Genomic DNA, 15,260 nt, shown 5'->3' with positions numbered 1-15,260 from the left:
ATTTGTTCAGCTGTAATGGTTTCATTGTCTCACTATACATCTGAAGTATATCTATAGTAATGGTTTCATCATTGTTCAAATGTAAGGTTTTCATCGTCTCATTGTACATTTGAAGTATATAATCAATAAGGGTTTTGTTGAAAATCATTGTAAGTGGGTCATTATCCCTGGTACAAGAGCCCACAGTTGTTTGTCTGTATTACTATTTTTCAGGGTGGTTGGGTGGTGCAAGGTAGGTGATTGAAGTCACATTCAGGTTGTAGACCGAAAACACCTCAGGGTGGCAAGTGGTGCTAGGGCAAGTTGGAGCTTGAAGGGTGTTAGAGCATCATATCAATAACAACTGATAAAACTAGGGTGTTAGAGTGTCCTTCCATTTGGAGCTTGACAATTAAACACTTTTCTAGAGTACTAGGGATTTGCGGCTTCCCTTTTCAGTTGGAGTTGAAGCATATTATATACTCATAAAATTATTAGAAAAATGCTTGGTGATTTTTCTCTCGAAAGGGTTTCCACCTAAAAAAGAAATTGGTGGATTGTTTTTTTGATGTGTTGATGTTTTATGTTTATTGTTAATGCTCTGACAAATGAATAATTTCTAATTGATAAGAAATATTGAGTCACCTCACTCTCAGTATTTCCAATAATTAATGATGGAATTTTTCCAGATGTTCAAGCGCATGCAACTGGAAACCTTATTTGCAAAATATTAGCAAGTATATAAATTCATTCATTGTAGAAATTCTCAAGTAAATCATTCACTAAGGGCTAATTTCTCAAAAAAGTTACTCATCCTAATATGGCTTTGGGTCATGTTCACTTAACCATGGAATTTTTCTTTGTAGTCAAGCCCATCATAGCTTGCTATCCCATTGGAAAAATCTTGACAAACATTGTTCCTTTTGAACTCTCTTCACTTTATTTAAGAATGTGGGGGGAATTATGGGGAAGGTTGCTCATTTGAGTTTGTCTCTAATTTAAGCATGCTTAATAGTGGAGTTTTTCCTTATAGTCAAGCCCACTCGACTTGCTACCCTATTTGTAAAATCTTAGCAGGTATTTTGCTTTAAGAACAATTCATCCAAAGTTCCCTTATCTTTATTTAAACAGGGGAGGGACTTCTTAGATAGGTTACCCCAATATTACTATAGCTCAAACATGCTTAACTATTGGAATTTTCCCAATGGCCAAGTTTTCTTAGTTTGCTACCCCATTTGCAAAGTTAACTATAACATGTGTTGTGTTTTACAAACTAGTAATTCAATGCCCCTTTATCTTCATTCAAACATGAGGGGATTTCTTAGGAATGTTACATATCTTGGTACAATCTTACTCAAGTGCACCAAACCATGTAGGTTTTCCCTATAGTCAAACATGTTTAGTATACTACCAAATTGTTCCTTAACCACCATTTATTTAGAACTCTCCTCTTTATATAAAGAAGAAGGGGGACTTTTTGAGAAGACTATCCTAATATAACTATAGATCTAACAAATTAAACCATGGATTTTTTTCATAGTGTCAAGCTTACTTATCTTATTATCCTGTTTGCAAAATCTCAACAAATATTACAGCTTAAAAAGCATTCTCCCTTCTCGTAGGAAGCATTCATTTAGAGCTCGCTTCTTTTTCTCTTCCACCCTATGAAGCATTCATTTATAGCTCCCTTCTCTTTCTTTAAACTTGTAGAGAGATTTCATAGTGTAACATTATGAAATATCTTTTTTCAAAACTAATGCATACTAGGTGAATCATTGAACCACAACAAAGGGAACTATTCAAAATAGTCATTAGTAAATGATAGTGATAGGGGTTGTTCATTCGTGAATGTCGTTTATGAAAGATGAGTCATATAAGTGAATGAGTTAATACTGAATATAATTATATTGGCCAAAGTTTTTTAACTTTGCATTTTTTTATTATATATCGGACATTTTATCAATTTTTCAAGTAATATAATATTGGTAAGACCAATAACTTCTTTTGTACAACCATTTACTAAATGGTTTATAAAAATATATATCTTATATTTCATTCATCTCTGAAAAAGAAAATAAACGTTCTTAACTATTCTACAAATTAAACTACACGTTATTAACCATTTTACAAATCAAACAATGTGGATGTGGGTACGAGGAGCGACCATTAAGAGGACTAGGGAGTTAGCATAAAAAAGTGGGGGAATGGGCAAGATGGTAGAGGGTAAGAGAGGCTGATGGTTTGGGTGGATCCCTTGAGACAAACTGATTCATCCCCTTCTCAGTGTTTCCAACAACTAATGATGGAAATTTTCCAAATGCTCAAGCACATGCAGCTAGAAACCTTATTTGCAAAATCTTAGCAAGTATATAAATTCATTCATAATTGTGGAAATTCTCAAATAAATCATTCACCAAGGATCGATTTCTCAAAAAAGCTACTCATCCTAATATGACTTCAGGTCATGTTCACTTAACCATGGAGTTTTTCTTTGTAGTCATGATCCGGATTTAAACAGGAACGCAATAGATTACAGAGATAACCATAAATATAGAGATGCGATAACCATAAATACAGAGATGCAGCGGAAATAATACTTCATTTCATTACTGTAAAATACTGAAATATGCTTACAAACAGAAATGGACAGAAACCAGCTAGGGCGATGGTAGCTTATCTCTGAGAAGAGATGTGGCGGCTACATGCCTCTGAACTGTTCCGAACTGTGTTACAATGAGGCTCGAAGGCCTATTTATTGTTGAGAAACAATGGAAAACCCTTCACATCCCGAAACCTAACCCTAGAAGATGAAACGCCAAATTGTGGGCCCCGTTTGGGTAAATTGGTACATCAATTTCCCGGGGTCGTAACTTTGGCATACGATCTCCGTTTGACGCGTACGATAGCTCGTTAGAAAGATCTATCCGAGTACTACCACTTTGGGAGGCAACATCGATCCATGGACCCATGTTGCCCCAGAATCCAAAAAAAACGTCGTTTAGGGCCTCAAAACGGCTCCGGAAGTTCAGGACCCGAAAAAACTGCTAAAAATAGTAAACTGTGCTACAATTTAGGAAACTGAAAAGACTGAAAGAGACAGTTGTGGGGGTCCAAATGGGTTGGTGGGTGGCCACCAACATCCACCTGGATCATTCCTCCCCCCTTAGGAAGCAATGGTCCCCATTGCGTTGAGTTCCTCCATCTGCTGAACTTGTCCTGCAATCTCTGATGTGTCCAGTAATGGTGGGAAGCATGGTCGCCGATGGTCCATATTGAACATTTGGCCCAGGCGAAGGAATGGAGGAATGATGTGCTCCAAAGCATTGTTCCCCATAGCCTTGGTACTGTTGCAAGGACCGTGTCGGAGTGGTCTGAGCTTCTGATGGGTTCTAGTAAGGCGTTCTTTCTGTCGATGCAACCATACTTTGTTGCCCACCTGAAACTTATGTAGTACCCATGTGGGTGAGGAGAAGTTGTTCTTGTGTTTTGTCATGACCGTATCCCTTTGCTGCTGCTGCTGCGTGGAGGAACCCTTTGCAGGGGTCATGGATGTAGCAACGTTCTTCCCCTTACTTTGGGAGTGAACCAGACAAATGAATTTCCTGGTCTGTGATATGAGCTTGCTGCCTTTCTTGGTAGTAATCAAAGATGTGGTGGTAGGTGGGGCTACCTCCAGTATCCTGTATAATGAATCATTCAAAGAAATAATGACAGCACGAGGCCTGGACTCATACACAGCATGTCGCCTCCACAAGTATGGCTGGCCTAATAATACATCACAAACATCCAGAGGTGTAACGTCACACAATACCTCGTCTGTGAAGGGTTTGATGTTGTATGGAAGGCGGCACTGCTGGCGAACTTTGAGATCTCGTCCTTCATGAAGCCACCCGATACTGTACGGCTGTGGGTGTGGTGTAGTTGGTAGGCCCAACCACTTCACGACCTCTGCTGAAACGAGGTTCTTTTGGCTACCACTGTCAACAATGAATCGCAGCGGTGAACCCTTCACCCACATCTGTGAGTGGAAAAGACGCTCCCCCTCCTCTGGATCTTCGGGCTCATTTTTCTTGATCTTGGCGGTGGCAACAGTGGCACTGGGATCCGCATCAATGATCTGCTTCCCTTTGCCATTCCCCTTGTCGGGTTCTGGCTCAGGATCGGAACATGCATCTGATTCGGAAGCCTTCAACTCAGCCACCAGCGACTGCTTGGTCCGACACTCACTTGTGTTATGAGTGGGACTCTTGTGGAACTCACACCACTTCCCTGTGTCCTTCTTCGGCTTCATGGTGTTGTTCTTTTCTTGCGGCTTCGACGGGTTGTCTTGGGTCACCCCGCCTTGGCTTTGACCTTTGGGCTTCGGATTTGCAGATCCAAAGTCTCGCTTCTTCTGTTTGAACTTTTGCTCGATTTTGACAGCGTATCGGTATGCTGTGCCGAGTGAGGGGATGTTCAAGAACCCCATCTCTTCCTGGATGTATTTGTGCAGGCAGCCACAGTATTTGAGTACCAGATGCAGCTCAGAATCTTTGATACCCAACTGTGTGCGAAGGGTATGAAAAATGTTTGTGAACTCCGGCACATCTTGGTCTCGTCCCTGCTGCAGTGTGGTCCATTTGATGTATTTGTCCTCATAGCTTCCGACAGGGTAATACTGCTCCTTGATGGCATCCCGGAAGTCATTCCAAGTGGGTGCAGCTGAAAATAGTGAGCCTAAACTTTCATCCTTCTGCTCGCAGTAGGTTTCCCATCAGTCCTTGACGTGGGGTGCTGCTTTGAGAAGAGCGAAAACAATCTTTTCCCGACTTGAAAATTCATGAACAGAAAAATACCCATCTAGCAGATTTAACCATTTATCTACGGCATCTGCGTCTATTTGACCCTCGAAGATGGGGATTTCAAAATTAACTTGTACCTTAAATGGTGTGGCGTTTCCAGAGTCGCTGCTGGAAGCCGATGCGTCGCCTCGGGGTAGCCGCTGAAGGATCTGCGCAAAGCTATCCATCATCGCGTTCCTTTGCCGCTCAAGCGCTTCTTCGAGCAAGATTTTGATAGGATCTCCTACCCCCTCGTCTTTCTTCTCATCCGCCATGGGAGGCCGTCGGGATTTGCGAGGCTGGTCTTGCAAAGGTTCGACCAGTTCAAGCCCTAACTCCTTATATCCCGACCTCGTTGGGGACATGCAAAGAAAAACAGAGAAAGAGCAGACCGCTCTGATACCACTGATCCGGATTTAAACAGGAACGCAATAGATTACAGAGATAACCATAAATACAGAGATGCAGCGGAAATAATACTTCATTTCATTACTGTAAAATACTGAAATATGCTTACAAACAGAAATGGAAAGAAACCAGCTAGGGCGATGGTAGCTTATCTCTGAGAAGAGATGTGGCGGCTACATGCCTCTGAACTGTTCCGAACTGTGTTACAATGAGGCTCGAAGGCCTATTTATTGTTGAGAAACAATGGAAAACCCTTCACATCCCGAAACCTAACCCTAGAAGATGAAACGCCAAATTGTGGGCCCCGTTTGGGTAAATTGGTACATCAATTTCCCGGGGTCGTAACTTTGGCATACGATCTCCGTTTGACGCGTACGATAGCTCGTTAGAAAGATCTATCCGAGTACTACTACTTTGGGAGGCAACATGGGTCCATGGGTCGACCCATGTTGCCCCAGAATCCCAAAAAAACGTCGTTTAGGGCCTCAAAATGGCTCCGGAAGTTCAGGACCCGAAAAAACTGCTAAAAATAGTAAACTGTGCTACAATTTAGGAAACTGAAAAGACTGAAAGAGACAGTTGTGGGGGTCCAAATGGGTTGGTGGGTGGCCACCAACATCCACCTGGATCAAGTCAAGCCCATCATAGCTTGCTATCCCATTGGCAAAATCTTAACAAACATTGTTCCTTTTGAGCTCTCTTCTTTTTATTTAAGAATGTGGGGGAATTCTAGGGAAGGTTGCTCATTTGAATTTATCTCTAGTTTAAGCAAGCTTAATAGTGGAGTTTTTCCTTATAGTCAAACACACTCAACTTGCTACCCTATTTGTAAAATTTTAGCAAGTATTGTGCTTTAAGAATCATTCATCCCAAGTTCCATTATCTTTATTTAAACATGTGGGGGGACTTCTTAGATAGGTTACCCCAATATTATTATTGCTCAAACATGCTTAACTATTGGGATTTTCCCAATGATCAACTTTACTTAGCTTGTTATCCCATTTACGAACTATAGCATGTGTTGTGCTTTACAAACCAGTGATTCAACACTCCTTTCTCTTTATTTAAACATAAAGAATTTTATAAAAATATTACATATCTTGGTACGCTTTTACTCAAATACACCAAACCATATAACTTTTCCAGTAGTCAAGTATATTTAGTGTACTACCAAATTGTGCCTTAATAATCATTTATTGTACTACCAAATTATTCCTTAATAGTCATTTATTCAGAATTCTCTTTTCTTTATATATAAAGAAGATAAAAAACTTTTTGGAAGACTATCCTAATATAACTATAATGCTAGCAAATTCCTAATATAACTATAATTCTAGCAAATTTAACCATAGATTTTTTTCCGTAGTATCAAACTTATTATTGCAAAATCTCAACAAATATCACCGCTTAAAAAACATTCATTTTTACCTTGCTTCTCTCAGTAAGCATCCGTTTATGACTCTCTTCTCTTGCTTTAAACATGTAAAGAGTTTTCATAGTGTAACATTATGAAATTACTTTTTTCGAAAACTAATGTAGGCTAGGTGAATCATTCAACCACAATAAAGTGAAATATTCAAACAAGTCATCAGTAAATGATAGTGATAGGGGTTGGTCATTTGTGAATGCCATTTATAAAAGATGAGTCATAAAGTGAATGAGTTAATACTTAATAGAGTTATTTAGCTCGAGTTTTTTAACTTAGTATTTTTTTTATTATTAGATATTGGATATGTGTAATTTTTTAAAAGTTATATTTTTTGGTTTAAGATGTTTTTTTATAATTATTTAATCAATACGCTGTTTTTAAGTGTGATTTTTTGAAAAAATTTCTTTTTATTTTTTTGATTTTACAAGTTTGATGAATTAACTTTACACAATTTAAGGATATTAGGGGTTTTTCAGGGTGCTGAATCCATATATACAATTAGAAAACTAATGTAACAATACAAATCAAGATACTCCCACAAGTTTGACGAGTCAACTTTGCACAATCGAAAGGCTTTAGGGGTTTTTTTAAGGTGCTGAATCCATATATACAATTAGAAAACCAATGTAACAATACAAATCAAAATACTCCAAAAAAATCACACTTAAAGACAATTCTTTTACTAAATAATTATAGAAACATATATCATATATTTCATTCATCTTGAAAAAATAAATAAATGTTAGATATCATTTTTTTTGGATTCAACTGCGTTAAGTAAGTCACTCATGTATGACCATTTTCATGAGAGATAGTCGCAAATAACTAATTTCTCATGATAAATAGTCTCATTAACACTCATTACAAATTAAACAATAAAAAAACTACATATCCTTTAAGTAGTGTACAAATCAAACAACGTGGATGTGGGTACGGGGAGCGACCGTTAAGAGGGCTGGGGAGTTAGCGAAGAAAAGTGGGGGAATGGGGAAGCCGGTGGAGGGCAAGAGAGGCTGACGGTTTGGGTGGATCCTCCGAGACAAACGAAACGACGCGCTCCTTCCGTCACGTCACGATTTCCGGCAGGTCACACGCGGTGTGCCTGGCTGGGGGGCGGCCGTGAGTCCGCTTATCCTCGTGATAATGGGGACGGGGCTGTGCGCCCATCCATAGCGCAATGTGACCATGGGGCCGTGCCCATGATGGTGATGTAAGCCATGTGAATAAACGATGGAGACTTAAATATCAAGCTACGTTAAAGACCAAAACACCTCCGCCCGGTGGGCCCACGCCACCCCCACCGCCGGGCCACCGACGAGCCATTTATTTAACCGTGTAATCAAAGGCAAAAAGTCAGTCTCACCACAGAGTCCCGACCATGGTAGAGTTAAAGTCAAAGCAGAGCAGTTAAAGAAGGATCATTGGTTAATTAATTTAGAATTTAATTAATTAAATAAAAAAAAGATGTCTGAGTCACATGTATGTGCTGACAAAAGCTGCAGGGGGTTCACGTGCAGGGTGGGGCTGCTCTGGACCAATCAGAGTCACCCATGTTCCTCTCATGCTCACTGGGCAAATCATTTCAACTTTCCTTAAACAGGACCCCAAGTTTCTTTCTCATGGTAAATGTTTGTTACCTGGGTAAATAAATAAAATGATCGGGCGTAACTAACTGGGACGGAGTCCAGTAATAATTGGATTTAACGCTGACCGTAAAAACTAGAGGCTGGGTGATGATGCGGATTATGGCATGGGGCCCACGGGGGTGGGGTAAATTGGAAGCAACGCATACGCATGGAAAGAGAAAGTGCAGCGCATACTGGTGAACATGATTGTGTTAAGTTGGAAAAGAAAAAATAATGAATTTAAATTATATTTTATTTAATTGAATCTGATTTCTGCAGGCGCGGTGACTTTCAATTTTATTTTTTTTACCGCGACGTGTCGGGTAGCTATTGGGTGAGGGGGTGCAGGTTCTTTGCCGGCCCGGAACGAGGCCACACGTTGCCGGGTAGGTCGCCGTTGATTTCAGTTCACGTTCTATCACGTTGCCTGCGTATTTTTTTATTCAATAAAAAAGATCTCCTTTGTTTTTTTTACATAATTCCCACGTTATTTTCGCCCAAAGCGTTTAGCCTCGAGGTGAAGTGGGATCAACGGAAATAGCGGCTCCGCCAGATTTTGGGCGAGTTTAGCAGAATCGGGTGGGAACAGCGGTTAAAATTGAATCCCGTATCGGTTGTGCTGGTAGTTTGGGGAGATGAATGTTCTGTTTTGTGGATTCCGAGATGAAATGGGCTGTGACTGAGCTGGAGTGTGTTGGAGTTTTATGGGCAGTAACGTGGGGTTAAGATTTGAATAATGATTTTTAGTGGGTTTGTTCCCTCGTAAACATTAGGTACTTTCCCGAGCTCCAAGCCGGGAACCACATATATTTGATGGTGAGCTGGCTGAGATCCAATTCTAGTTAACCCCCAAATTTGGCTGGGAATTTGGTAAACGGATTTTCTCTGCCAACTGGTAAGCTGGGAGTGGAGGATTAAATCTTAGAATCCCAGTTAAACTCCCTCAAATCCGCGGGGGGAAACAGACCTTGATAAGTCTTTTTAAGGTTTTAGAGTCCCAACAGTCCTTCACAATCATGCCAGTTGGCACTAGGTAACTTTGACCTCAGCACGGTTTTTTGCTATGCTTTCCTCTAAACTAACAGCCAATACTAGGCTGGGCTTGTAAGCTTTGCACAACCTGAAAATAAACTTTTGATTATCGTCGTCATCGGATGAGATTGAGAATCTCAATCAGGTCTATTTATTTTTTGCTCCCCTTTTCTCTTCACTACCAGCATTTCCACTTGCAATACATGTCTCCTACTGAAGAAGAATATGCTTTAAGCCCTCCTGCACGTTGAGCTCTGAATTGCCACCACATTTCTCGCTTGAGTTCCCCTATTATTATTATTTTTCGCCTGTCTTGCTTCTTCTCAAAGTTGCTTATTAAAGACCCTCTCACCCTTCACTTTAACCCCCCAGCTCTTCTTCAGTTAGGTGCCAGGTTTTGGTCCACAGGCTCCAGCACCCACTTTGAGGTATTGTACTCCTCCTTCCTCATTGAATACCCACTGACCTTCTCTCTGTTTGTCTTTGTGTATCGGCATTAGTCTAGTTTTGGGCTTCCTCTGTGTCTTGGTATCAATTTCCTGGAATGGGCTGATGGCTTTTTAATTTTGAGTCAGCATTGCAGCCAACAGCTCTAAACTTAAGGTGGGGGGGTTGTTTGCCCGAATTATTTAAGAACATTCCCAATTTGGCTGCAACAGGATTGATATGGTTTGCTGCTGTGTGTCTTTATCTGATACTTTCTGCTTTCAAACAAGTTTTCAATGAATATTTCCTGGTTCTGGTATTGAAAAAGCCCCTTTGCAGCAACATTCATATAGAGTTTTCCCATGCCTATAATGCCAAGACTACCTTATATAAACTCTAATTGTATATATATAAGTTGGTTGTCTCTATTGTTACTGATTCTGTTGTGGGTTTTACAATGCCCGTAATTCTATTGAAACTCTGATTATTTATATTAGTATGTATATATATCAGTTGGGTTTCTCCATTGTTTCTGATTTTTGTTTTGGGTTGTATGCAGATATCTAAAGACTCCACGGACTTGACTTTGTATTGTGAGTACAAGTGGATAAGGAATGGAAGCTGCTGATTACCTTTATGGTACAAACTATGGCACTCCCTTCTTAGACGGCAAGAAGTCCAGTGGGAAATTCACAGAGCTCAAGAATGGTGTGCAGTTACAAGATTTTTTCCACATTGATGACCTCTTGGACTTCTCCAATGAAGAGATAGCTGGACCCATTGGAGACGATGACAATAATTGGGCAAGCTGCACTACTACCACTGCTGCAGCAGCAGTAGCAACAGATTCCTCTACCATAACGTTGGCGGAGACTGTCAGCTGCAATTCCTCTCTGGACGGAAAGAGCTTCAGAGCGTACAATGTTCTGGAAACTGATGCAAACAATAATGGTCATCTCTGTGTTCCGGTGAGTACGAATTACTAACTTCATTTCTGCATATAGTATTCAGTTTAACTGCGGGTAATGCATGCTTGTTAGCCTTGCCATTTGTTTTTCCTTCCAAAACTGTTCTTGAAGAATTTGGACTGGGTTTATTCTGTTTAAAGTGTATTTCAATCCAATCCTTTTCTTGAGGAATCTGGAATGGGTTTTAACTTTCTTCTGTTTAATGTGCATTTCAACTTTTCAGTAGAATCCTCTTCTTGAAAATTTTGGAATGGGTTTTTTCTGTTTAAGGTGTATTTCAGCTTTTCGTGGATTAAGATGGGTTTCTTTAATTAAAGTCTATTGCCTCCAATGGAGATGGTCTGTTACACATTGTGAACCATGTTCATAGGTTAGGCGTATTTTTCTATATTTATGGTTACTGAGCATCGATTTTCAATAAAATAGTAAATTACGAGGAGTCCAGATGAATTGGACAAAGAATAGTTCACGGGCTTGAGTGCATTTTATATCTAATTGCTAATAAATCACCAAATGAGAGGGTTTTATGTTTTGGGAATATATTTTCATGGATGATGATATGTTTGCTGAGATGGGTTTTTGTTCTTTATGTAACAGTGCGATGATCTGGCGGAGCTAGAATGGCTTTCCAATTTCGTGGAGGACTCATTTTCAACCGAACAAGCGCCCAAGCCAATCTTTCCTCCCAACTTTGGAGATGTCAGAACAGACAAAGAAGAAGAGAAGCCCCATATAGCAAACCCAATTCGGAGCACCAGTCCATTGTCTGGCTTGGACACTAGCTCTAGCTCCTGGAAAACCCCAAGCTTCAGTCCAGAAACTCCAGTGCCAGGGCGTGCACGAAGCAAAAGGTCAAGAGCCCCTGCTTGTAACTGGTCTTCCCGCATAGTCTCACCTGCTTCATCAGCCAGTGCATTAGAGAATGGACCCACTTCTTCTGTGCTATCTTCAGATTCAGAATTCTTTGCAGAATCCTACTTCCCTGCAAAGAAACCTGCCAAGATGAGCCAAGGAAACAAGAAGAGAGAGCAAGACCAGCAGACTCAAATCAGGAAATGTATGCACTGTGACACAACAAAGACACCTCAATGGAGAACAGGCCCCATGGGACCCAAAACATTGTGCAATGCATGTGGTGTGAGGTACAAATCAGGCAGGCTTGTCCCTGAATACAGGCCTGCTGCAAGTCCAACATTTGTGGTCTCTAAACACTCTAATTCTCACAGAAAGGTCATTGAGATGAGAAGGCAGAAGGAAATGCAGGACGCCCTACAGCAGGCCTCCAAACTGTACCCAAATGACAAGGAAGGGAATGAAGATGGGGATGAATATGAGGATGAGGATGGATCAGATGGTCAATACCCTCATTTTGGCTCGGATGATGATACTTACTTAGTCCATACAAATCAGGATTACAGGCATTTCATATGATGCAACAATTCAACAGCAAATTCCCTACCATCTGTACAATTTTTAATACTAACAAAGCAGCAGGGAGGGAGGCAAGCACTCAAGGGGGTCTTATTCACCCATCACAGCAGTACATTCCAGTGTGTTCACTGGGGGTAATTGGTAGCACAAATTTCTGTCTTTCAAGTATACAGGATGATGATCAACAAGCGAGGGAAACGATGACTGGCTTGTTGCTGGAAGGAAGGAAGAGGGGATTTCAGAACCAATGCATTTGCATTTATTCTTTAATTTTGTAGATTATTGGATCATCTGTTTCTTCTTCTTCTATGAAACGTTGATTATCGTTTGAAATTAGAGACATTTCCAATGGCTGAATTAGGGTGAGATCATTAAACTTAAAACATACATGAAGTCCAGTTAGTTTATATATCTATTAATGGCGAGGCCTGCTAGCCTTTACTGATCATATTCGAATTCAATGTGATCATTGTAGTCATTTATATCTCCACCATTGGCATCACGAGCTCTCTCAAATCTTGTAGTTAGAATCAGTGTAGTAATGAGAGCTAGATTGAGTTGGGTAGAGAAGGATCTGGTGAAGGTGGGCATTGGCGTTTCAGGGGTTGTTATTGTTTTTTTACTTTTCTCCTTTCTGAATATATAAAGGTGATGAAGAGTTCTGTGTTAAAATCTTGCAGTGTTTTGCTTGAAAATTCTCTGTAATGAACTGACAGAAATACCAAACTTGCTTACATTGAAAGGACTGTTGCAGAATGAATGGTGAATGGTTCGTTGGTTGGTTAAATTTAAAATTTATGATGATATTTCTTTATTTCCATCAACAAGATGATGTGGTGGTGCCATGTATGGTGTACTGTCTGTTTGTTTGTTTGTCAGGATGACGAGGAATCGTCGTGCGAGGCACATTGGGGGTGACTGATTAGTTGGATCGTTTTGTTTTGTTTTATTAAAAAATTGTGATATACGTGATCATCAAATCAAATCAATTCAATGCATTGCATGACTTTGGATTATACGTGCATGCCACGATACGTACTTCCACGTGATCCGAGATTCACCGCTTAATCCCTACCAGAAATGCCACGTAGCGCACATGGATCTTCAAATATCTTTGAGAATAACCCTCGGGCCTCGCCTGATTCTGGTATCTTTTCAACAATCCCGCCCCCTCGCCAATTATAGTTAACTGTATCAACCCATCGCGATTAACGGAAAATGAATATGATTTTGTTGCATGTGCCGTTGTGATTGTGCGTTGAAACCTCAGCCTATAGGAGCTTTTAGGCATCCTTTTTTGTTGAGAGTGGTTTCATAGAAATGCGTACCCACTTGCACATGAGTTTAGAGTGCTTGAGCTTTGCGATGCAACGTTAATGGGGATATATATATTTATGTCTGCCATGCAGCGTTAATGGCGATATTTACATATTAATTATTTGTTGGGAAGCAACATGGATCATATACAGAACTTGTTAGAAATTGCACTTCAAGCTAAATAAATAATGTGTACAGTGAAGTGAAATTATGTGTACAGTCAAAGGGCATTCATAGATCTTAGATCATTTTATATTTTAAAAGCACATTTGGAATTGTGATCGATCACAACAGAATCAGTTCTCAAAATTCATGGAGATAAAACTGATTCTCAAAATTCAAGGAAATAAAATTGATTTATCTAATATTGATTTAATAAACTCCCTCACTTACCCACCTAACCCAACACACTTATCATTATCCTCATTTCTATTTTGAAAATCCAATTATCTTCACTTACAAAATCCAATGCCTCACTTACCCACCTAACCCAACACACTTATCATTATCCTCATTTCCATTTTGAAAATCCAATTATCTTCACTTACAAAATCCAATGCATATCCATTAGCTCAATGTTAGGCATGGAAAACTATTCTCATGGTAAATGTTAGGTGACTGGCCAGCAGGATAATTTGAGAGACCAATTGCAGGTTAAGGCGGGTTAAAGTTGGATTTGTTTTAAAAAATTGTTAATTTTTTTAATTAAATTGGTAAAAGTAGTAAATAAGTTGTTAAAATATTATGTAAAAATAGTAAATAAATCATTAAAAATATCAAATTTAATAAGTTATCTAGTTTTAAAATTTTAATCTTATTCACCATAAATTTTAAAAGTACACTCTTTTAATACTAATGTTACATAAAAATTGTAATTTAAAATTTAAAACAAATGTCTTTTACTAACTAACAACAAATTCCAATATCTAAATTTTTAAATTAAAACTACATTCTTAAATACAATTCTAAATTGTAATTTTGAAATTTGAAACAAATATATTCTATTAACTAACAACAGACTCCACATTTAAGCTGTCATGTTGCAACAAACCACCCCTCATAACAATATACAAATTCAAATTTTCATTAACAAAGAGCTAAATAAAGTGAATTGTTGAATCTTTTGATGTACCTATTCATACTGCAGCAAACCACCCCTCATGACAATATATAAATTCAAATTTTAAATAAAGTGACTTGTTGAATCTTTTGATGCACCTATTTATATCCATAATCTTGTAAGGAACATTTTCTTCATCAATACTTATAGACACAATATTCTAATAGACACAATATTCTAATAGCTTAAACACAATATTTGAATTGTAATTATTTTATTATAAAAAGATTCAAGATTTATTTATTTATTATTATTATTAATAATTTAAATTAATTTATAATTTTATTAAAAAAAGTTTAATTGATAAAAATAAATTAGGTTTTTTTAATTTTGATAGTATTACATTAAAATACTACTCAATTTTTTATATAAATGGTGTATATTTTAATATAATAAAAAATAATATAAACATAATCATGTGATGTTATGAAAATGAAGATGACTTCTCACCATGGAAAGGTTATTGGAGAGCAGAATTATAAAATCCAAGTTACGTTCCCTACATTAAATTCATGCTATGAGTGGAGTGAAGAATAAGCAAAGCAAGCCTGCAGTGACATGATGGAAATGATACTGAGCATATTCTAAAGGCTATTTCTATACATATATTTTAAACAAATGGTGATGATTTCCAATTTCACCAAAACTAAAATGTGAATAATACGACGAAAGGCAATTAATACACCATGATGGTTTATTTATTTA

General features: G+C 38.7%; 1 protein-coding gene across 2 annotated transcripts; it reads left to right on the top strand.

Annotated features, from left to right (window-relative positions):
- The first annotated feature begins 9,468 nt into the window (after nt 1–9,468).
- Nucleotides 9,469–12,790, top strand: LOC149259504 (GATA transcription factor 4-like). 2 transcript variants are annotated; one of them, XM_089418594.1, is made up of 3 exons: nt 9,469–9,721; nt 10,279–10,687; nt 11,285–12,790. In XM_089418594.1, exons 2-3 carry the CDS (start codon nt 10,334–10,336, stop codon nt 12,116–12,118), a joined length of 1,188 nt encoding a protein of 395 aa, XP_089274720.1. In that variant the 5' UTR covers nt 9,469–9,721; nt 10,279–10,333; the 3' UTR covers nt 12,119–12,790. The 2 variants fall into 2 exon arrangements, with proteins under 2 accessions (XP_089274720.1, XP_089274727.1); XM_089418601.1 differs by lacking the exon at nt 9,469–9,721 and adding an exon at nt 9,744–9,896.
- Nucleotides 12,791–15,260: the final 2,470 nt, after the last annotated feature.

This window comes from Pinus tabuliformis, chromosome 6 (assembly GCF_031772625.1).
Source record: "Pinus tabuliformis cultivar Carrire ecotype Pingquan chromosome 6, CPIR1, whole genome shotgun sequence".
Lineage (NCBI taxonomy): Eukaryota > Viridiplantae > Streptophyta > Pinopsida > Pinales > Pinaceae > Pinus > Pinus tabuliformis.
This window is presented reverse-complemented; position numbering and strand designations above follow the sequence as displayed.

Excerpts from the sequence above, each read along its gene's own strand:
- LOC149259504 (XM_089418594.1), top strand. The coding sequence starts at position 10,334 with ATGGAAGCTGCTGATTACCTTTATGGTACAAACTATGGCACTCCCTTC. Across the intron at positions 10,688-11,284 it reads ATGGTCATCTCTGTGTTCCG|TGCGATGATCTGGCGGAGCT; the intron begins GTGAGTACGAAT and ends TTTATGTAACAG.